At 46.0% G+C, this 22,468-nt stretch overlaps 1 protein-coding gene across 1 annotated transcript; it reads left to right on the top strand.

Moving 5' to 3' along the window:
- The first annotated feature begins 892 nt into the window (after positions 1-892).
- TICRR (TOPBP1 interacting checkpoint and replication regulator) lies at positions 893-22,203 on the top strand. Its single transcript, XM_055002671.1, has 23 exons — positions 893-1,552; positions 1,884-2,169; positions 2,719-2,960; positions 3,878-4,121; positions 5,461-5,590; positions 6,703-6,842; positions 7,049-7,258; positions 8,713-8,861; positions 12,089-12,189; positions 12,445-12,538; positions 12,662-12,741; positions 12,934-13,173; positions 13,302-13,398; positions 13,667-13,730; positions 14,671-14,817; positions 15,687-15,777; positions 16,287-16,348; positions 16,618-16,767; positions 17,414-17,559; positions 17,768-18,416; positions 18,483-19,964; positions 21,395-21,511; positions 21,793-22,203. Exons 1-23 carry the CDS (start codon positions 893-895, stop codon positions 21,906-21,908), a joined length of 5,697 nt encoding a protein of 1,898 aa, XP_054858646.1. The 3' UTR covers positions 21,909-22,203.
- The last annotated feature ends 265 nt before the right edge of the window (positions 22,204-22,468 follow it).

A 22,468-nucleotide genomic window follows, 5' to 3' on the forward strand; every position in this document is an offset into this window, starting at 1 on the left:
CATCTTTTTTGCACCGCTTCTTCATCGAGGCGGGATGAACTCCATAGAGAACCGAAGTCCTGGAGAGACCAGAAGTTGCTTCCTTCCCTGAGGAGAATCTCACCTTTCCGCTAAAAAGCGACAGCCAATCAGAAACACTGTAAAGCGGGTTCCCGTAATTGGTGGAGGGGGAAAAAAAACTGCTCTAGGATCTCGCGAGATCGGGGCGGAGCCTTGGGTACCATCGGGGCCAATGGCTGGAGAGGCAAGGAAGCGCCTTGGAGCCAATGAGAGAGCGAGGAGTTGAGCGCGCCAGAGTTGGATTGGGTGGTTTGAGAGGGGAGAAGAGGCTGGCGCCCGGAAGAGCCCCCTCCTCAAAATAGTGGCTGAGAGGGGCCTGTTTATCCTACGAAGCAGGGAGGCCAGCAGGCTCTAGGAACAGAGTGGCTTCAGTATTGTTAATAACAGATTACTGACAATCGTTAAGTTATTGGGGGGGGGGGGGACTTTGTAGCGCTGGGAACGCTTAAGGGGGGCAGGGTGTGGGGGGCAGCTGCCTAGGCAACAGAAGGGGAGCAGCTGCCTAGGCAATGGCTACACGGTGTGGAGGAGCGGCTAGCTAGGGGAGCAGTAACAGATAGGTGGGGAGGCAGTACTGAAGATAGGTAGATTTTGCTTATAAAAGAATCAGGAGGATGTGAGGGAGTGTACTAATGTGCTTGCTTCAGAGTAAGAGCTCAGTGGGGCCTATTTCCCAGTGAGCATGTCTAAAAGCACTCTGATCAAAACAAGAGTTAGGGGGACATTGCTGCTCCTCAGAGTCACCTCACCTGCTGGTTCGTGTAAGTGAACCCTCCTCATCATCTGGGTGAAATACGAGGCAACCAGGATACAGGACGCCTGCTGCAGCATCATGACCTGCTCCCACAACGTGGTGTTTCTGTTGGACACAACCAGCTCTGTGCAGAAGGCTCATCTTCACATGGGCACCTTGAAGATCCTGAACTATTTGGGCTGCAGGTTTGGCCTGGCCAAGGTCCGTTGGGGCTTCAAGTTCTTTGACTCCTTAGGTGCGCAGGGCAGAATTTCACGGGTGGGCCGCTTCCGTGAACTCGGATCTCGCAGCTGGGAAGACTTCGAAGAGGAGCTGGAGACCAAGTTTGAAAACCGTTACCATGCTCCGAACTTGCCTGGCCCAGCCCCTCGAGCCACTCTGACTCGGAACATACTGAAAGAAGCCTTGCTGGATTATCAGTGGGACCGACCTGAAATTGCTTCTCCAGCCAAGCCAGTGCTGAGGAGCCAGAAAAGCAAACTAACTGTGACTTTAGAGAAACCCCCAGAGAGCTCCAGTCTTCCTGAGGGTTTTATGAACACCATCTTTCTCTTCTCTCCTTGCCCTTATTCTCAGAGGGAGCTTCTGCAGTTTGTTTCTGGAAGTCATGCTTGTTTGCCTGATGAACTGCTCACTTCACAGGACCTAGCAGAAAAATTCATACCCAAGAGAATCCAGGAAATGATGGCAGCTCAGAAAATCACTTTGCATTGGGTGAACACTGCTGATGAATCCACGGTAATGAGAGAATTAATTCTCAGGGATTCTGAATCTCAAATGATGAGATGAGTTTTCTATCTTTTTACCATACTCTTTTTAAAGCTGACATGCTGCTTCTGGTCTAAAAAGCACGCAAGGCAAGTGTTATAAGCAGGCACAGAGAAATACTAGAAGAGTACAATTGTTTGCATGGTATTAAGACCAGTTTTCATGTACAGGAAGCTATATTTAATAACAAAATAGCATCTTGAATCTCAGTATTTTTGTATCATTTAGGTTTCTTGTAACGTACACTTTACTCTCCTCACCGATATTGCTAACCCGGAGTCTTTCTGTTTCCTTCTTTCAGTTCCTTGATTCTGCAGATCATGTCGGGTACCACATATTGGCTGAACTGATGCACATCTTGAGGGGCACTATTTTGCCCTCAGAAATCTTCATTCCATGTTCAAGTTATCACAAAAAAGGGACACTCCCTGCCTTCCCTTTTAAATCAGCGTCCCTTGAGCCATTGTTCTCATCATGGGCTATGATCTTGCCTTTGGATTCAACACTGAACTGTCTGTTTTCCTCGCCGTCTGCATTACAAGCATCATTCCCCCAACTGGAAGGACAGTTATTTGTCAAGAGCGATGGTAAAGAAAGTAATTCCTCAGTTACACCCACTAAGGGATTCTTGACCAAATTAGGGGCATTCAGGGTGCTAGGAAAAGTAGGCTTTGTGCTGTTCTTTATTTATACCTATGGATGAACTAATGAAACTATTTTTTTATGCAGTGAACCTTAATGAAATTAAATTCTCCAAATAATCACAAAGTTGAACTTGGAAACTTGGCTGCCTTGAATTTTTAATGCAAATATGAAATAGTTGATGTATAACTGCTGAAGTCATTCTCACGAGGAACTGAAAGCAGCAAATGTCATACCATAAAAAGGGATCAAGAATAATGGAGGAGGTTGTTAGGTTAACATTTGCCCCAGCTAAATTTGTAGGAAGACATTTCTTGCTTGCAGAAGACTTTGTTTCGTTAGGCTAGTAAACACAGGGCAAACTTTTGCTCTTCCTGGAGCTACTGAGTTACGGTTCACCTAACTCATTACTGTATCTTGGTTGCTTTGCCTATTTGTCCGTCTTTGAAAGCTTCTTTTCATTCTCACTGTTTTCTGTTTATTTCCTTGAACAGGAATAGAAAAACCACAGAGCTGCGCTGTGACCCTGGAGCCTTTGACTTTGAGCCAGAGGTGCTTTGAGAATCCAGTCAATATTTCTCTTAAATGCAGAGTGACAGGCTGGAACATGATGCAAGCTAGTAGCTTCCACATCGAGAACTGGATAATACGGAGTTCCCCACTGAGCCAATCTGTTCAGGAGGCATCTTTATTTCAGCATCTTGTAAGGTGCATTCTGGCCCAAGGATTATACCTCGTAAGCGCCTCATTCTGTTTTGAATTTATCCATCTTGTTTAGTTACAAAGAGATAAATTTTCAGGTACTATGAGGGAAGGACTGTCTCTCTATTTCTTTTATGTCCCATCCTTCAGCAGCAAAGAGCTGAATTTTCCAATAGGTCTTCCACACTGTCTAGACTTGCATTTTGTCTCGCTCTGGACATAGAACTATACTGAACACTTTAGCACCATTTCTGTGTCTGTTCTGTTGGTTCATGCATTGTTCATCCCTCATAAATTCTTCTCAGAGTTCCTTGTCCCAGTAATACAGTATTAAGAAAAGTAGACTGATATCAGGCAATTCAACTTTGGACTACTTTATGTAGGCTGCCATTGAAACCTATATTTGACTACAGTTGGTTCAGAATGCAGCTGCCATGTTGATTGCTTAAAAACAGAAGGAAATACACTTCACCAGTTCAAAAATTTCACTGAGTACCAGTTGATTTCTGGATACAGTTCAAAGTGTTGGTTTCTGCTTTAGTTCAAGGGATCTAAGGAACTACTTGCTCCCATGCAATTTGCCTACTGGATTGTTAAGGTCCTCTTCGGAAGTCCGGCTTCTTGGAAGTCCCTGTCCTTTGCCATTTGCCTGGTTCTTCTTTCAGCTTAGGGCACTGGATACAAACTTCTTTTTCCCGTGCCGTTAGTGTAATGTGTGATGGTTTAATGCTATTGTTGCTTGGGTCGCTTTATGGCTGGTTTTCAAGGACGAATGCTGAGCAAGTCGTCTTAGAAATAAGTCCACTTTTATTCATTGGGGCTTACTCCCATGAAGGCAGCCTGAGTCATCTAGCTGACTCTGTGGCATCATTCTAAATAACTGCACGTCATCTAGGTCGGTAGGTGGTCTACCTATGAACTTCTTTCCTGATCTTTGTTTCTGTTGGGAAGGTTGCTGAAGTGTCTCCATTTGGATCCTGTTCTTCCTATACTGGGATTGTTTCCCCCATCTCGGATACTGCTGCACTTCTGTCTCTTCTCTGTGCTGAGAACATGGCTGAAGTTGAGAGGAGCCTCGTTCAAACTGCCGAGGAAGGGAATCTTCCCAAGGCAGACGACTTAAGCTTTCCAGAAATGGTGAGCAGCATGCTCAGTCAAGTAAATTACTCGGAAGAGAGTGACCTTGCCAGCCCTGGTAAGTTTATTTGCTTATTGAAAACTATCCTTGTGTAATAAAACTTACGGAAAGGCTTGCCTGAAGAGTTCAGGAAACTTCCCCCTCTTTTGGCTTTCCTCAAACTATGCAAATCTGAATTATCTAGGAGGGCTTCTTATTCTGGCAGGCGGCCTTTGCTGTAAGAAATGGATTAGACAGATGTCTTGGTTAAGTGTCTGTAGACTACTACTGGGGACTGTCTGTTGGTGTAGATGTGCCCCCACTGGTAATTTCTGTGTGGTTTAATATGTTCATGTCAAACTACTTTTTTTTCTGTCTGTATTCAGATCTATGCTTGTTTTCAGATCTCTGTAATTCACACACATATTATCTGCTGAGGGACTCTCATGTATTGCAAAAGATTTGGGGACACTCAGAGGAACATCCTTGAGTTTTTTGTGATGTACTGACAAGACCTGTTGGCCTGTGTGAAAGGAGATCTGAAGCATGCCAAGCAATGCATTATAGGGGGAAATCGATGGTTAGGTGCAAGCTGCCTTTTGGGGAATGTCTGCAGCTGCCCTCTGAGCTACCGAGGAGTCTCCCAAACAGCTTGAAATCCTTTGCCTTGAATGCTTTAAAACAAAATTCCACTTTAAGGCCTAATAATAGTTATTTCAGCATGAGCTTTCATACCTTTCTTCAGTGATATGGAGTGTCTTGCCGTTCTTTTTGTAAAATCAAAGCTGCCTGCATTCTCACTCTTGTTCTTCTCTGCTCAGTACCTGCTGTAGCATAGTGGTTAAGTGGTTGGGCTGCAAATCAGCAGTCTGCTGGTTTGAATCCCACTATTGCCATGAGCTGTACAGGTGGCCTTTGGTAAGCCTCTCTCTCAGCCACAGCTCTTCGGCTGCACCTTGGGGATAATAACACTGACTTGGTTCATCGCTCTGAGTGGACACTAATCTGTCTAGAAGGGTGACATATAAGCACACTATGGTCATAGATGCAGAGGAGTTAGCCATGTTAGTCTGTAGTAGCAAAATCAAAAAGAGTCCAGTAGCACCTTTGAGACTAACCAACTTTATTGTAGCATAAGCTTTCGAGAACCGCAAGCATCTGACGAAGAGAACTGTGGTTCTCGAAAGCTTATGCTACAATAAAGTTGGTCAGTCTTAAAAGTGCTACTGGACTCTTTTTGATATAAGCACACTGTTGTTGTTATAAGGCTTAGCTATTTTGTCTAAGGCTGAAGTCCCTTGCACACTTAAGCCAAACCTGCACAGGAGTTGAGGCAGCATTCTTTTTAGCTGTGAGGAAGGATAAGGACATTGATTATTATTCAGGATCTGTGTTTGTGTATGTACCCATCCAGCAGAGAATCCATTTCCGGAGTGGGCTCAGCAGGAGCTGTCTCGGACTCATCGCTGGACCCCTGTAGTGACTGAAGGCTGGTACCCTTGGTCGAACCTCTGTGGAGCAAGCTCCCATTTCATGGAATCATTAAGGTAATCTTCAAAGGCAATTTTAAGTTCGAGTAAGGCAGACCTAGGATGCAGAATGTTCCCCAGTGTGGGGTAGTGGTTACGCATAACTGACTATGACCTGGGAGACTGGGGGTGGGGTGGGGGGCTCAGTGGTTGAGCATCTTCTCAGCATGTCGAAGGTCCCAGAGCCAATCTCTGGCACCTCCAGTTAAGGATCAGCTAGTAGATAATGCAGAAGTTCTGTGCCTTAAACCCTGGAGAGCCACTGCCAGTCTGAGTGGTCAGTACTGATCTTAACGGACCAAAAGGTCTCTTTCAATATAAGGCGGCTTCAGGTGCGAATCCCCACTCTGCCATGGAAGCTCGCTGGGTGACCTTGGGCCAGTCACACACCCTCAACCTAAACCTTTGCAAGCTTGTTGTGAGGATAAAACGGAGGAGAGGAGAACGTTGTTTGTTCGAAGCTCATCGCTTTTTTTAACATAATAAGATAAATTGCTTGGATTGGTGCAGCTATAGAAAAGTTGGTGTAGACTGAAAGCGCTTTTAAATCCGTTCTGGATCCCTCTGTTATATTCTGGCTGCGTTGGGGGCTGTCAAAGAGAGGGCCCTGCTTTTCCTAGTTTGGCCAGCCGAGGGAGGGGCCTCATGGTCCCAAATGCACCACCGTGATGGTTAGAAGGGGCAGGAGGGAGAATACCTGCCTAAGGGTGCCCTGTTGTTTCATAAATGCCCAAACATTGGCTCCAGAGGGGAACACGGCTGCACCAGCTTAAGCAGAAAGCAGTCTCTGCCATTGGGCTATGAATTATTGCAGGCAGCAAGCAAAATAGCAGATCCAGTTCAATCAGCAAAAATAAAGTTTCCTCTGTAGGGTTTTCCCTTCTAGTACTAATAGGCCTCGTGTATGTAATCATGCTCTTTGGACAAGACTCTGGAGCTAGAAGACCTGGGATGGATAGCCCTGAGCACCAAAGCTGAGTTAAGTGGTACAGGGTAATAGGCATTCTGGTCTCTAGCCTATACAAGGATTAGAGATGCTGCAAGCCGCAAGCTGCCCTCTGCAGCGGGGAGAAGTCCCTTTCTCCTTTGGCCAATAACCCTTCTTCTGATGGGAATCTTACTTTATACAGGTCACTGCAAGCAGCTCCAGCTACTGTGGAAGAATCCCCAAAGCCAGAAACGGAGCTGACCCAGGGCCTGTCTGAATTTTACCGGAGGAGAGCTTTGGAAGACTCTGCTACGTCTTGTCAACGGGATCGCAAAAAGAAGCGTATGCACAACGTACCTTTTTGGTGTTCTGTATGACAACCATCCCTTATACTTTTTTAAAAAAAGAATAAATAAATCTGCTATTCTTGATTGCATACATTTCTGCAACAGTTGCATATGCTCATACACTGGGTTGCTTGGATGATGATCGTCTGTGATTCATCTCCATTTAGACACGTGTTTTTTTTATTATTATTATTTGGGCAGGTGGAGCTCCCCGGACTCCCGTCAGGCAGAAGATGAAGACTATGTCTCGTTCCCTTCAGATGCTGAACGTCGCAAGGCTGAACGTGAAAGCCCAAAAGCTTCAACCGGATGAAGAGCTGGCAGCAAGCGAGAAAGTAACCCAAAGGCTCTTGCCGAAAAGATCAGATGATAGAATGGAAGAAAAGGGAAGAACTGTGAAAAATAAGTTAGGTATGTTGGTTGTGTTAGCATCTCTGGCCCTTCCCCCCAATTATCTCTAGCTACATGCTGCCATAGTAAAGTCTTTCATTGAGATAACAGAATTCTTTATCTTACAGTTGATTTTAATGAAAGCAACAAATGAATAGACTGGCCATTCGAGCTATGGAAAGAGCAACTGAAGTGGGGAGGGGGGGTGGCCAAAGCTAGAGAGACCCAGCTTGGTGTAGTGGTTAAGAGTGGCAGGACTCTAATCTGGAGAACCGGGTTTGATTCCCCACTCCTCCGCTTGAAGCCAGCTGGGTGACCTTGGATCAGTCACAGCTCTTTCAGAGCTTCTTCAGTCCAGCCCACCTCAAAGGGTGATTGTTGTGAGGATAACAATGACATACTTTGTAAGCCGTTCTGAGAGGGCATTAAGTTGTCCTGAAGAGCAGTATATAAATCAAATGTTGTTGTTGTTGTGAATGGCAGTTGTCTCCATCCTCCTGTTCTAGCCATGCATGCACGCACATACACAATCTTGTGTATGATCATGGATTTTAATTGCATATGGCTTTGGGAGCAAGTCTAGTTATGAAATTCAGTTTCAACAAGTGAAGTAAACATGGGGCTTGGAGAGTGGAAGTGTGTGTGTAAAATGCTGTCAAGTTAAAGCCAATTTATGGTAAAACCCATAGGATTTTCAAGGATAAGGACAAACACAGGTGGTTTGCCATTGCCTGCCTCTGCATAGCAACCCTGGTCTTCCTTGGAGGTCTCCCATCCAAGTACTAACCATGGCTGACCCTGCTTAGCTTCTGAGATCTGATGAAATTGGGTTAGCCCAGGCCATCCAGGTCACGGTGTGGAACAGACCAGGGAATTCTGTTGGCTGCTCTCTTTAATAACATGCAGTGTGCTTGATTGGTAAAGCAAGAGGCTGCTCCTGTTCCAGGGAGTTTACATTATAATGTATTGATGATGAGTACTGAGTTGGTCGCTTTGATTAGTTACAGAATTAAGAATGGGGGAAGGGGAGCATCAAACGGTAGCAGTGCAATCCTAAACAAGGTTACGCTTTTTTCAGTTCATTGAAGGCAATGAGCTTAGAAGGGTGTGTCTCTAGTTAGGATTGCATTGTGCCTTACAGGAAAAGCCAAGAGTTTTTGAAACGGCATATGATGGAGGAGGTGGGTTAAGCAGCTTAAGAGAGGATAGCCTTTACTAATGAGGAAGTGGGTGGTGTTGATTTAGGAAGCAGCAAATGCCAATCTGTGAAGAAGCAGAACTGTATAAAATTCCTTGCTGTCGCTACCTCAGTCTTCACATACCATTGTCTTCTGCTACCTCCTTATTAAATATAAGAGATTCTTGCTTACAAAATAAAGTTTACTAGCTTGTTAGTATCCTTTGGATTGCATGAAGCACTTGTGTCAAATCCTTGCTTTTTGTCAGTTACCTTTTTGTGTGTGCTTTGAAAACAGACTTCAAAACAGAAGAAGAGATGGTCTCCTACGCAACCGCAAGCTACCAGAAGGCTGTGGCTGAAGGAGAGAATTTGTCCTTGTGTGCCCATGATATTGTGACAGCTGTGAATGCTTTTCAAATAGCAAACGAGGCCCGAGAGAGAGCGGTAGGTGGATAGACACACTACATGCAAAGTATGTGTGCAGCACGGCGCCTTTCCATTGGTTCCTTGGGGGAAAGGGAAAGAGGAAGACACAGAAAGTTCTTTGACACCAGGCAGTTTGATACCTTTACAACTGAAAGTGTGCCGGGTTGTAATATCCAGGGGAAAAAGAAGTCGGAGGTAGGGGGAGCTGAGACGGATTACAGGGAGAGAGACAAGTCATCGGGAGATCCCCCCTCTCTGCCGATAGCACAACAGTGTGTAGCAGCTGAACTGTGCGGGACAAGACTGTAGCTTCCTGCTGACCTAGCAGTGAACTCTACTATTGGCAGTCGAGTGCCATAGCACATTTGTCCTTGATTGAACAACAAGTTGCTCTTTTAGCCCAGAAACAGGGCAGTGGGCAGGAGTGTTCGGGCTTGGAAAGTGGAATTAAGGAATGTCCGTCTCACGGCCACCAGGTTACTAGACACTGTTAAGGACCTGAGTCAGCCTGCTTTCCCTTTCAACTCTTCTTGGCATTCCGTGTCTCCTAGAGGGCAATGAGCATGTTGACCACCAGTGTGGTGTTCTAATGTCAGACTGGGATCGGGGAGACACGGGTTCGAATCCCCACTCATGGGTGACCTTGGACCACTCACACTCTCTCTCAGCCTAACCTACATTACAGTGTTGTTGTGAGGATGAAATGGAAGAGGGGAGAATGATATAAGCTGCTTTGGGCTCCTGTTGAGGAGAAAGGCACATGAAGCAAATAGATAAAATGCTCCTCAGGCCACAGTGGGAGGGTTGCTTCTTTGTTTCTGATATGCAGACTAATTCTTTTTCTGCATACCTGGAGACTCTCCACCTCCACCTGTCTGCTGGTGGCTCCATTTTGCTTCCCCACCTAATAGGTAAAAGATCATCACTGCACAGTTAGGGAAAATGGTGATAACGTTCCGTTTATAAATATCTAAAGAGCTGTGCAATGAAATGGCCCCTCAAGCTAATGACCCAGTACCAAGTTGATCATGGGTATGTAAAATACACGTACAGTGAAGTACAATGTAACTGTTTCTAAAACAATAGTATGTTTACCAATACCTTTTGTGTTGTTGCGGGAAATCAACAGCCTGCTGAATTTTGGCTGTTTGTACATTTTTGTCATTTAAGTGTCGTTCATTGTCATAGCTAGTAACTTCTCCCTAAAACAATCCTGTGCTGTTACCCCTGGGCCAGAGTTCTTGCAGTAATGTATGACTCTTCAATCCCGTTGATTTTGTTTAAGGCACGGTTTGCAGGACTTGGGACACTTTCAGTGCAAATGATACCTGCACAAAACCACAACTCACACCTCCCAGTTCTGAGCACTGACTTGCAGCCACTCCAGAACACAGGCAGGCATTTATTTGTGAGACTGGAGGCTCTTCCTTTCACAGAGGCCACACTTCCCAATCTCGGGTCTGTTTCTGGGGTGTACCTACACTCAGACATCAGCTTAATAAAAGATGAGTTTATTAATTAAGGAGATGAGTTTATTAATTAAGGAGAGCCTCCAAAAGCATAATAGTAGAGTCCAGTAACACCTTTAAGACTAACCAACTTTACTGTAGCATAAGCTTTCGAGAACCACAGTTCTCTTCATCAGATGCATGGAGAGAGAGATATAGGTGGGGAGGGGCAGGCGGGAGTAGATGCAATCAGAAATTTTTGATAATGGGATCAGTTTGCTTCTGATAATGAAATCAGTTACTTCTGATAATGAGATAACCATTCATAGTCTCTATTCAATCCATGTCTGACTGAGTCAAATTTACATATGAATTCCAATTCAGCAGCTTCCCGTTGGATTTTGTTTTTGAAAGGTTTCTGTTGAATGATGGTGACCTTTAAGTCCTTGATGGAGTGTCCTGGTAGATTGAAGTGTTCTCCCACCGGTTTCTGGATGTTGCCATTTTTAATGTCCAGATGTGTGTCCATTTATTCTTTTGCGCAGAGGTTGGCTGGTTTGTCCAATGTACAGAGCAGATGGACATTGTTGGCACATGAGGGCATATATCATGTTGGAGGAAGAGCAGCTGTAAGAGCTAGAGATAGTGTAGTTGACGCCATTGGGCCCTGTAATCGTATTTCCTGGGTAGATATAGGGGCAGAGCTGGCATCTGGGTCTGTTGCAGGGTCTGGTACCTGTGCTGGTGACTCTGCTAGCTGATTCATGGTTGTTAGTGAGAAGTCATTTAAGGTTGGGACTGTCTGTAGGCAAGGAGAGGTCTTCCACCCAGGGCTTGTGAGAGAGGGGCATCGTTTTCCAGGATGGGCTCCTCTGGATCCAAAAAGGATGAAGCACTCAATTTAGGCAACAAGCAATAAAACAAGAAATCCTTACTGTTGCCAAATACTAAAACCTGAGCATCTAAACTTAAAAGCTAGCTAACTAAGCATCTCTAAGTGATTTCCAAAGTTGCATATCTCACCCATCCATCACACATCTCTCTCGTACTCAGCTGATTCAGAATAGGGACAGGCTAAGGGTGACAAAATAGTGTGCAGCTTTCAGCCTGTAGCTTCTTCACCCTTGTTTCTAGCATCCTGAGTTGAACTGAGAAGCCACCTTTTCAGGCCTCTCTGAATCACCTGACAACACAGGAACCAATCAGGGCCAAGGCAATAATTGGCATTACAGCTGTGAGAAATCTAGGGAGTTAAACACAGAGCCCTTTTGAGAACAGTCCCTTAACGGGTTGGATCTCTAGGGAACCTAGGAGCAGTTCTGCACGTGTTCCCAATCAGCTCTGGTAAACACATTCCTGTGCTGGGCCACAAATCTTTACAACACAAGTTGAACCTAAGTTCAGCCATTTTTCTCTAAAGACTTAATCTCAGGTTAGCAGCTTCCACACAACACCAAAAAGATGTGAAATGATAGTAGGTGTTTGTTTCTCTCTACCCAGGAGAGTATCTTTGACTTCCTGTACACTGACCAAATATTTCTCTTCCTAAGGGTTCCAAGATGAGTGTCTGTTCAGTCTTATTGTGCCTTGGTGATTTCGCTGCATTCCTTTACCTCTCTGCCTCCAGATGTTTCCATTGGCACTGGAAATTAAACCAGTGCCTGCCTTTCTTTTCTTTCCTTTTCTTTCCTTTTTTTCTTTTCTATGGGCCGCTAATGTAGCGAGTTGCTTCTGGAGCTGTAGTCTTGACATCACTATTTTACAACAGTTTTTTTTCTTTTTCTTTTTTGTTTGCAGACCACCTGGACAGATGCAATGCGAAGCAGTCTCCTGAAGACCAGCAAAGGCCTCCGTCAACAGCTGGGCAACAGTCCTGATAAGCAAGTCAAAGTCAGAGAGTATGAGCACAATGTTCTCTTTCTAAAATAGTTTCTTCTTACTACCAGAGTTATGTTATGGGCATTCCCCTGTGCAGTAGTGGAACATATTGCTGTTGTTTGTTTCTCTACAGAGTAGCTAGTAATCGTTCTTGCTGTTATTGAAGCGTGTAGCTTTCTTCATTTGATGTGAAGTAACTTAGCATAAAAATAAACTTCTGAAAAATCTGCAGACTGCAGCAATGAATTACCCCCCTCTTTTTTTTTTTTAAACAGGTGCCAGCTTCAGGTGTATTTGCGCTTGGAGATGTCCCTGCAGTGCCCCTTGATGCAGAACAGCACGGACGAAATGGAACAGCTCATCGAGGAGGTGGGCCAATGAGCCTGGTTTCTCCAGGTTCCAAAAAATTGTGATCCAATCGCTGTGAAGAGCTCCTCCGGCCTTGGTGCCGCTGAGCCGCAGCTGCTGATCTTCACTTCGACTGTCTTGCAGATGACCGAAATGCTGCGAATCTTGTGCTTGACTGAAGACCCGGCGTACCTCACCAAGTTTTTAGAAGACGTCGTAGAAATGTAAGTGCTGGCCTGGAACACGGAGGAGTGTGCTGGGCTGCCTTATGCTCGGTGGGGCCATTGGCTTCTCTGCTTCAGTACTGTCTACTTTGATCGGCAGGAGTTTTCCAGGGGCGGTTCTCAGTGCCTGTGGCAAGAGATGCTTTTACTGGAGAAGCCTAGTTACATGTTCTTTTTGTACTGTTTTCCTAGATATATAGAATCAATCCCGAAGACCCTTGGGAGCTTGTACTACAGCCTGGGGACGCAGGTTCCCCCCAAGCTGTCCTCTGTCCTGCCAGCAGACTTCTTTGGTGATGATTCTGTAAGTCAGGAGAGTCAAGCCCCGTCCCTTCCTGCTTCCGCCGCTTCCGATCCAGCAGCGAGGTCAGCGTCCGTAAGCAACGAGGCGGAGCTGCTGCAGGAGCTGCGCACCAGATCAGCCAAGAAAAGGTGAGAAGCAGGACTGAATTAAAATCAGGCCAGGATGCGTCTTACTTGTGAATGTCTCCAGGCAAGACTTTGGCAAACATATCTGTCTAGATCAGATGCAATGGTTTTATTTTCTCCTGTGGTTATAGAAAGAGTGCGTTATCCCGGCACCGAAGCGTTACTGAAGCATCACAGAACTTGCGCCAAATAGAGATTCCTCAAGTACCCAAGATTCGTGCCCGGAAGGTAAAGTTTTCTTTGGGTGCAACTAGGACTTTTGTAGGGGAGACCATACACGAAACATGTGGAGTCCATAATATCCCTGTGTCTCTGCATTGTGGCTCTATATAATCTTTCTGCGGTCTTGACCCTAACCACATTTTACATTGAAGGAAGTTCCATTGGTTTGACTTCAATGGAGCTGATTTCTAAAATGGATTTTCGTCGTTTTCAAACTGAGGCCTAGGCATAGATGCAGTGTTGGGGTCATTCTAATACCTTCTCATCCTTTCAGGACAGTTCTCGAGCATCCCTCGATGTGAAGCCACCTCCAGCAGCACAGAAAACACCCGTGCAAGGTATACCTCCTTTTCTTTCCTTAGTAGGTGGTTTTATGCCCTGACCTGGATAGCCCAGGTGAGCCAGACCTTGTCAGATCTCAGAAGCTAAGCAGGGTCAGCCTTGGTTAGCAATTGGATGGGAGACCCCCATTGAAGACCAGGGCTGCAGGCGATGGCAAACCACCCCCATTAGTCTCTTGCCATGAAAACCCCACCAGGGTCGCCATGAGTTAGCTACGACGAGGGCACTCGCCACCAAAGTGGTTTTGTATGTTTTTAAATATGGTTGTTTTCTCTCCTCAGCTTGGCTGACGGGCATAGCAGTTATTAGAGGAGATGGCAAGAGTCGAGGAATGCTTGTTGGTTTCAGGTTCTGCTTGAGGGCTTTCCAGGGCGTCTGGCGGGCCACTGCTGGAATAGGAGGACTCTTCTTGGTGTGATCCATTAGAATTCACACTGTAGAAACCAGTCTGGGCATGTGTGGGTCTTTCAAGCCCTGGAGGGGTGGATGTTTGTGTAATTTTTCATATTAATGGGTATGCTGACTTAATCCACCTTTGCTGTGCCAACAGTAGCTTGTGTTAACATTTTTAAAACCTTGCACAAGCCTCCAAATTATGAATGTCCTTTTTTCAGGGGATGGGAGGTGAAAATGCTTTATTAACCTTCCTTTTTTCAGACCCAAGAAGAAACATCATAAAAGCTGGGTTCAGTATCCCTAATACTTCCTTACCTCTGTTGGAAGTGCTGTGCCAAACCGCATCCATGAATTTCTTCGTTTTTCCCATTAAAAAACGAATGTAAATTGTAATAACCGTGGAACGTAAAGTTGTATGAAAAGCCTTGCTGGAATCCCAGGAGCTAGAGGAAGCTGATACCCACCTTTGTTTTTTTTTTCATTGAGGAACGCGGCATTCTCCTCTCTTGCTTAGCGTTTGGCTCTTTTTGATGCTTTCAGAAGTGACCAAGGTGCGAAGGAACCTTTTCAATGAGGAAATGCAGTCTCCAAGCAAAAGAGCCCTGAAAAGGATGCCTCGAAGCCAGTCAGTATCTGCTTTGGAAGGACTGAAGCACCAACACAGCCGATCGCACGAGGCCCCTAGAGGTGAGAGGGAACTGCTTCAACTGGATTGTTCAGAGGTGTGCTGTGTCTTATCAGCACTGTTCTCACTTTTTCTGTAATAATGCATCCTGTGTATACGGCTGTATTCTTTAAAACAGCTATGTTTCTTCTTTTCTGAACAAACACAAAGGATAAAGCTTTCCTGGACTGTGCTGTTGTGGGTGGATGTCGTTCATCTGAATGCTTCCCTATTTATTTATATTTATTCATTGATTTATGTCCCGCTTTTCCACATGGTTCACAGTGGCTTACAATAATAGCTTTTTAAAAGTTCCAGTTAAGACCGAATTAAAATACCCCCCCCAAGTCCCTCTTACCCCCATCCCTATTAAAAGATGTCGGCCATTCACACCCCCTTAAAAGCAAGCCTTGCAGCTGAACCCATAAGAAGAAAATTCCGTGCATGCAGAAAATTGTAATGTCAGAAAGAGAGGTTTGGCTATTTTGTGTGTATGTGAGTGTGGCGGGCTAGTTTTGTGTGTGAGTTAATTTCCCTATCCCTCACCCTCCTGAGGAAACAAACATACATTCCTCCTGCCCAGAAGTTTGAAGAGCAGTCCCTTATAAAGCGTTACTATTAGAGTAAGCTGACTGTATAAACTACCCAGGAGATAAGGGAAAACAGCCACTGTTCCTCATCTCTTTAGCCTTAGTCGCTGGGACAAAGGAATGGGCATAAGGTAGTTGTCAGATGTGGCTGTGCGTGTGTGATAACAAAGGAGTGGGATGCCGCTTTGGCTAGAGATAGAAATAAGCTGCTAGCTTATTTGAAAACCTGCCTTCACCTGCCTTGCTGAGCACAGGCGGTGGCACAGGTTGGATGCCTTGCAAGACCACTTTGTCCCTTTCAGATCATCACAAGCTACTGACCAAGCGGGTGGCTGAAACGCCATTGCACAAGCAGATCTCCAGGCGGCTGCTATACAGACAGATCCAAGGCCGGTAAGTTGGACACCAAGCTGTCTGACTTCCTCTTGCTTGCTCTCACTGGTAGAGAGGGGAACAGACAACCACCTTTGGAGCAGGTGCTGTTTTTCTGATTGGTTGAGTGTACAATTCAGCAGAGCTTTTCCCATAACCCAAACCTGTTGATTTTAAGACTGCAGGCTAAAACCCTTTTGGATGCCCAGGCATTTGGATAGTTAAATTTTCTTTTAGTTTAGAGTGGGTTGCTGCCTACTGTTCATGTCTTGTTTTAGTTAGTCTGTCTAAACCAGTGACACTCGCTCATTTGCTCTTTGGCACGCTACCTCTGGCTCTTCCCCAATGCTGCACCCTTCCCATGTTCCAAGATTTGAGCTGATGTTATCAGTGGTGCTGTCGTTCTGTTGAATGTTCTTTTTTCATGTATTAGTTTTTCATTGTTGCTTGAGTGTTGCCTTGGGAGAATTTTTGTGTGCAGTGCATAATTATAATTATACTAAATAAATTGAGGACTATTTTCATGACAGGTGTTCCGATCCTGGGTATGAAGTTGGTGTTGTTGAGGAGTCCCCTGAAAAAGCTCTGACCTGTAGGTATTCACGTAAAGCGAATTCTTTCTTACCTGTTCGGGATGGCTCTCAAAAACTTGGGGGAATAGTCGTCACTTCACCGTAACTGAAATCTGCTTGCGAAGGAGCAGAAAGGGGCAAGGATTCTGAAAGTTTCAAGTTTCGGTTACTTTTTCATGTATTTGGTTTGGGCCTGCATTGCTTGATCTTGCCCTTCTGTCAGGGACACAGTCTTGATGTGGAAAGGACATAAAGGAGCCCTGATGGATTCATCTCGCTCTCTTTACAGGTGGCTTAAGGAGGAGCCCTCGGATCAAGCAGCTGTCACTGGATAGAAAGCGCTCCGGTTCCTTCCCCTCCTCCCAGGCTGTCCTGAAGAATATACAGCGGGTGCACTCTGCACATGTAAAAGGGCCAGGCACTCCAGAGGAATTAACAGGTGAGAGGGGAGTGGGTTGCTGCTCGTCCCTAGGAGGAATCCCTCTCTGTTTCTACCAAGACCAGTGCACTTCAGAGCAAAGGGGTTAGCCTGAAACTACCTATTAAAAGTTGTTTTCAGTTCCATAACAATGTTTTTATCCCAAAGGAAATGGGGCTGGAGAAAAATGTCAGGGTTCTTTTAATGAAGGCAGCGAGCAAAACCAAGGTCTCTGATGTGAACTGCAGATCTGCTGGGGGAGGAGGGTGTGCTTTCCTCTACAATTTTGTCCCACAAAGTAGGGAATCCAAGATGTTGTGTTTTATGGGACAGGGGCAGCGGTTGTAGGGGAAGGGTTAAGAACTCCTTGCTGATTCTTTGTTCTCCACTAGAAATCACACCCACTTTCTGCCATTTGGCAACTGTGTGGCAGAGATTCATGTTTCCAGATGTGGGTCTGTAGAACTTATAGTTCTTACTATACTCTTACCGTCTCTACTCTGTTCTGGGCTTACTAGTTCAACTGCACTGGAGCCCTCTCTATCTTTAATTGCACTAAATCCCTCTTCTAGCTTTTAGGCTAGAAATCTCAAGTAGCCTGCAAACACATTGCCTAGGAGCTTGAGAATACAGAAGTAGCAGTAATTAATTTTCTCTTTGTTTATAGGCTTGGCTTTGTTGTCCCCTAAAAAAACCATCCAGTCCCCCAGGAGCCTTCTCTTTGGAGCACTTCATGAGTTACCCACTTCTAGAGGAATGGAGTCACCCAAAACGAGAAAATCTCTAGCCTCTGATGATACTGTTGCTTACCAGGTAAAACTGCCTCCTTGCCTCTTCCCATATTTTCTGGTCTGTGTGGCTTCCTGCTACTTATTGCAAGGAGTAGTTAATATGCATGGTGTTTATTTGAATAAAGCTGACCATTTCATATCTAGGAATGGTGTTGAGTTGTCAATACACAGAATTCTACTCTTACTCTCTTGTTCTAAAGCAGTGATCCACTCTCACTTTCCTTCCACAGACACCTAGAAAAACTCCTTGCCGGTCTTCTCGGAGGTTCCTGAGCCCCCCCGGCAACATTCCGAGAAGATCTCCTCGGATTCGAGAGATGTCACAGCGGACCCTTCTGAAAAGCCCGACCCCGAAGCAGACTGTGGCAAAGAATTTGGGCAGCCTGTTCTCCCCTCCCAAGCAGAAAGGCAAGCTTTCACCTGAATCCGTTGAGAAGAAAGAAGAACCTTTGGCACAGCCTCCTTTGTTGAAAGAAAACTTTTCTTCCCCTCGTGGGGAACAGCAGCTGCGCACGCCAGGAAAGCAGGCAACCGGGGAAGGGCTCGATGAGGTGTTTGGATCACCTGACAACAGTTCCAATTCAGATTCTTATTTTGTAGCCGCAACTTTGAGTCCCTGGGGAAAATCTCCTTCTGAGCTATGCTCCCCTCAGCAATCCTTGAGAACTGCCCAGAAACCAACATGCTTGGCTTCTGCACAGAGACAGACTCCCGAGGCAGAAAAACCAAGTGATCCAAAGCCGCTTCCGCTATTGACGTCCGCCTCTGTGCCATCAGGTTTAACGCCCAGGAAATTTGGAGGGGGGCCTTTGGATCAGCCTCTGAGCCCCAAGAGCGCTGGGGTTGCTGAGGCTTTACCTCCACAGGCCTCGATATCCAGTTTTACCTCTTCACCTTGCACACAGCTAAGGACGGGTTATGCGCTCTCCCCTCCAGGAACTCAAGAGCTGGGCAGAGAGACTTGCACACCCAAGAAATCACCTTTGAAACCTCAGAGTGCTTCAAGTATCACCCTGCGAAAAGCTGTCCACTCCCCTTCCTGCATGTTAGAAGATCCCTCATGTACACACAGAGGTAAAGGGGAACCTCCTCAGTGGGATGTAAGCGTCAATCTCTCCACTGAAACGAACTTACTCTGCAAAGCTGTGATTAATGAGAGTGTCTCTCCGCTGCAGAGGTGTGAACAGACTTCAGGAATTGTGACTCCAAGTAAAAGAGGTTCCGAAAGCCACCTGTCTCCTAAAAACTTGGCTAAAGATGACCTGCGTGTCTTGGACGCCGTGGTGGTATGTGAGCGCTTAGATCCCTCTGCTTTGGCTGACAAAGGGAGCCACAAATCCTTCTCAAATAGTTCTCCAGGACAAGAAGGTCCAACAGCTTTACAAGATAGAGTTTTGCCAGCAGAAACGCTTTTGGGTTTGCAGCAGCCATTTTTTCAGAGCCCTCGCAGACGCAATGCGAAATCCTCAGCCCCGAAGTCTGGCTTGTGCACCTATGCGTTGCGTTGCACCCCAGACCGAAGACAGCGGGAAGCTGCTGCGCGACTGGGCAACGTTGAAACAACGGCAAACTCTGTTACTCCTCGGAGTACTCATGCATCACCTTCTGTGGCAAGTCCACCGACCTACGAGGTTCAGCTGGAGATGCAAGCGTCTGGCCTGCCCAAGCTCCGCATCAAAAGGGTTGGCTCTGGGGTGCCCGCTGAAGCACAGTCCCAGGCAGAGAATAGAAAACCCAAAGGAGAGGGAAGCGATTCGGACACAGGGGATCTCTCTGCGAGCTGGTGCGGTAGACATTCAGGGAAACCGGAACCCGTCTGCATCTCGCCGTCCTGTTTTCGGTCTGCCCACAGTACTCCGGGGAAGCCAGGAGGACAGACCTATATATGCCAGTCATACACTCCATCTCCCCGCATCTCAAGCTCTGTTTCCCCATCTGACTGCATCGCTGGCCCTTCTTGGACACCCTCTCCGAAGCAGAAAGGAAAAGTTACCCCCGAAGCAATCAAAGACTGGCCCCGGAGGAAGAGGGCCACAGTCGGATGCAACAGGACCGAGAGACAGGCGGAGCCTGCTGGAGAAATACAAGCCGCTGAGGAGTGGGGAGTGAGAACTGCAGAACTCTACAGCGGCCAGGCTGTGGGTGTGGGGGAGTTTGAACTTGAGGGCGTTTGTAGGCTCCAAGACCTGTCGCCGTGCAGCGACACAGAAACAGGCAGGGATGAGCATGTCCACAAAGGGGCTTTTGGCTTAAGGTCCAGGAAAAGGGTCTTTGAACACCTCTCTCCAGAGGAGGGAGCTAGCTGGGAAGCCAAAAGGGCCTGCCCAAAGAGAGAGAACCCCGCGGCATCTGCTCACTCAACAGAACTGTTCAGCGTAGGCCAAATCAGAACACACCTAGAAAATCAAGATGTCTTCAACTTTTCAGGTAATTGTCATCACTGCTTTGAAATTCAAAACTTAGGTGGTAATAGCTAGCCCCAGAACTTGCCAGGATCCACAGTGATTGAAAGGGGACCCAGGAATTGGTGTGAGCTGAGGGAGGATGCGCCTCTGTGGCAGAGCATCTGTTTGGCATGCAGAAGGTCCTAGGTTCAATCCTCAGCATCTCCAGTTAAAAGGTTCAGGTGACAGGTGATGTGAAAGACCTCTGCTGAGACTCTGGCTGTCTGAGTAGTCAGTATTGACTTTGATGAACGAAAGGGCTGAGTCAGTATACAGCAGCTTCATGTGTGATTTGGCCAGGCACCAGAAGGTTGGGCTGGGGGTGGCTAGCATGGAGTGTGGCCCTATAGGCAAAGGCCAGTTACACAGTGATGTTGTCTTGATTTAATTGTGACTCTCTGCTGGCCTTAGGGAAGACTGGTGCTTATAGTTTGGTTAGTAGCCACCTCTTGGTGAAAGAATGGCAAGGTCTCCAGGAAGGGAAGCGGTGTGTATGTTCGCCGATGTATTTTGGATATTCATATTTCAATCAATACCAGTTACCATATTATTTCTATAGTATGGTACCATGTTATTGGATTTTTTTCCTTGCTAGAATGAATTCACTTCCACTTTCTGTATTACACGAACAATTTGTAGCCCAAGAAAAAGAGATCTAGAGTTTGTATCAGTGATAAGTTTTCGGTTGAAACTATTGAGCATTTCTTTTTTTTGTATAATTTATTTGGATCTGAGAAGAAAATTTTTGGCTCTTCATCTGAATAAGAGCCAGTTTGCTCTTCTATCATTTAATGATTCTGTCATTAAATCCTGTGGACCTGGATTTTAGTACAACATATTATGTTAATTGCCCCTGCAATTAAACACCATTTGTTTTTAATGAATATTGAACAGTTTAGTTATATTGATGTCTTTTTCTGGTCAAACAGCCTATTGGCTCTAAGACCTCGATGGATAGTGCTGTTATCCCTTGGGCAGGGATTGGACCAAATGATGATGGTTCTTTTCATTTGGATTTGCTGAGTCTCCTCACCTATGGCAGACCAACCGATTAATCGTCTGCCCTTTAATTGGCTAACACAGATGATTAACCATTCAGAACTTGGCTTCTCTCACGGATAGGGGGCAGCAGCATGCTTTCCTGTAGAGCAAGTGGGAACCGAAACGTTTTCTCCTTTGTTTCCCACCCACACACAACCAAAGTGGCCTCACCAATCGACAAAAGCTTAATTAATTGACCCTGCCACTTGAATCATCTCACGCTCTGATAACCCTCAAGCTTGAAAGCCCTACAGATGAATAAATCTTCCCCCATTCCCAGCATCTTTTCAATTTGTAAACTTCTAGCAATCAGGATTCTTTAGGCAATCTGGCTCCTTTGATGACTCTTTCCTTGCTCTCTCCCCACCCCAGGCCTAACTCCACCCAGTTCTGTGAAGAGCTCCATCTCTGCTAGCGGTCTTCGGGCACTGACACAGTCTCCACTGCTTTACCAGGGACATGCCACATCCCAGAGGAAGCGTCTCCCAGGTAAAAATACTTGCTATTTTAACACTGCTGAGATTGACCTGGGGCTACAAGAGTTTGAAATGACAGATTCCTTCTACATACCTTAAGAGGAGGAGAGGCTACACTCTGGAACAGCTTCACTTTTCATAAGGGAGCTGAGGATTCTGTTACTTCACAGGCTTCCAATTGTACGGACAACTATCAAATTGCCTGCATTCTTGGGGCATCTAGGAATTGCCTCTGGCATCTGCAGTTAAGCACTATCTGCCTTTCCCTTTTACAACCTCCTCTTTCCTATACAGATGCTGACTCTGATGGGTTAGGAGCAGCAAGTGAAGACCTATCTCCATTTCACAGCGCACGCTCTAGACGCCGTCCCCTGAGCAGGACCTACTCACGAAAACGGCTGCTGAGCTGAACTCGGGGGCAAGACTGTAAGAATGCCTGGAGCCAGATCACAAAAGCTGGTTTTGGACTACATTGTTTGAAAAACCAAAATCAGGACGTCGATGGTCCCAGCAGAGGCACCTGTTGCTCGCGAAGCTGCGTCTCAGCCCTGTTGAGGGTAAGCCCTGCTATTCCCTCAGCCAAGAAGAGAAAAAAGGATGAACAGGCACCAGGAGAGGGGGGAGCTTATCCAGGTCTCGGTGTACACCCAGGAGTATGGCAGCATATGGACCCTCCTACTTTCAGCAGCCGAAAAAGGAAGTCAAATTAGGGGGGTGGAGAACTGAACCACTTTTAAATAACTTTGTAAAATAAATTTGATAACAAACTTGTGACGGTACTGAAATGTTAGGGAACCAAGAGACCATCCGAAATGTGACAGCTTCCTTGCACATTAGTTAAATGTTTGCTGCCACATGAGTCAGCTCAACTACAGAGATGGCTGGCTGGCTGGTCTAGAACCCCGGGACGACTGGATGCAATTTTATCCTGGCTAGTGACAATACTTCTTTCAGATGGTGGTTGCTTTCT

This window comes from Eublepharis macularius, chromosome 18 (genome assembly GCF_028583425.1).
Source record: "Eublepharis macularius isolate TG4126 chromosome 18, MPM_Emac_v1.0, whole genome shotgun sequence".
Lineage (NCBI taxonomy): Eukaryota > Metazoa > Chordata > Lepidosauria > Squamata > Eublepharidae > Eublepharis > Eublepharis macularius.

What these genes read in the sequence shown, in the direction of transcription:
- TICRR (XM_055002671.1), top strand. Translation starts at nt 893, where the DNA reads ATGACCTGCTCCCACAACGTGGTGTTTCTGTTGGACACAACCAGCTCT. An exon ending in GTTATTTGTCAAGAGCGATG is followed by an intron (nt 2,170 to 2,718) that starts GTAAAGAAAGTA and finishes TTCCTTGAACAG; the next exon opens with GAATAGAAAAACCACAGAGC. An exon ending in CCAGAGGAAGCGTCTCCCAG is followed by an intron (nt 21,512 to 21,792) that starts GTAAAAATACTT and finishes TTTCCTATACAG; the next exon opens with ATGCTGACTCTGATGGGTTA.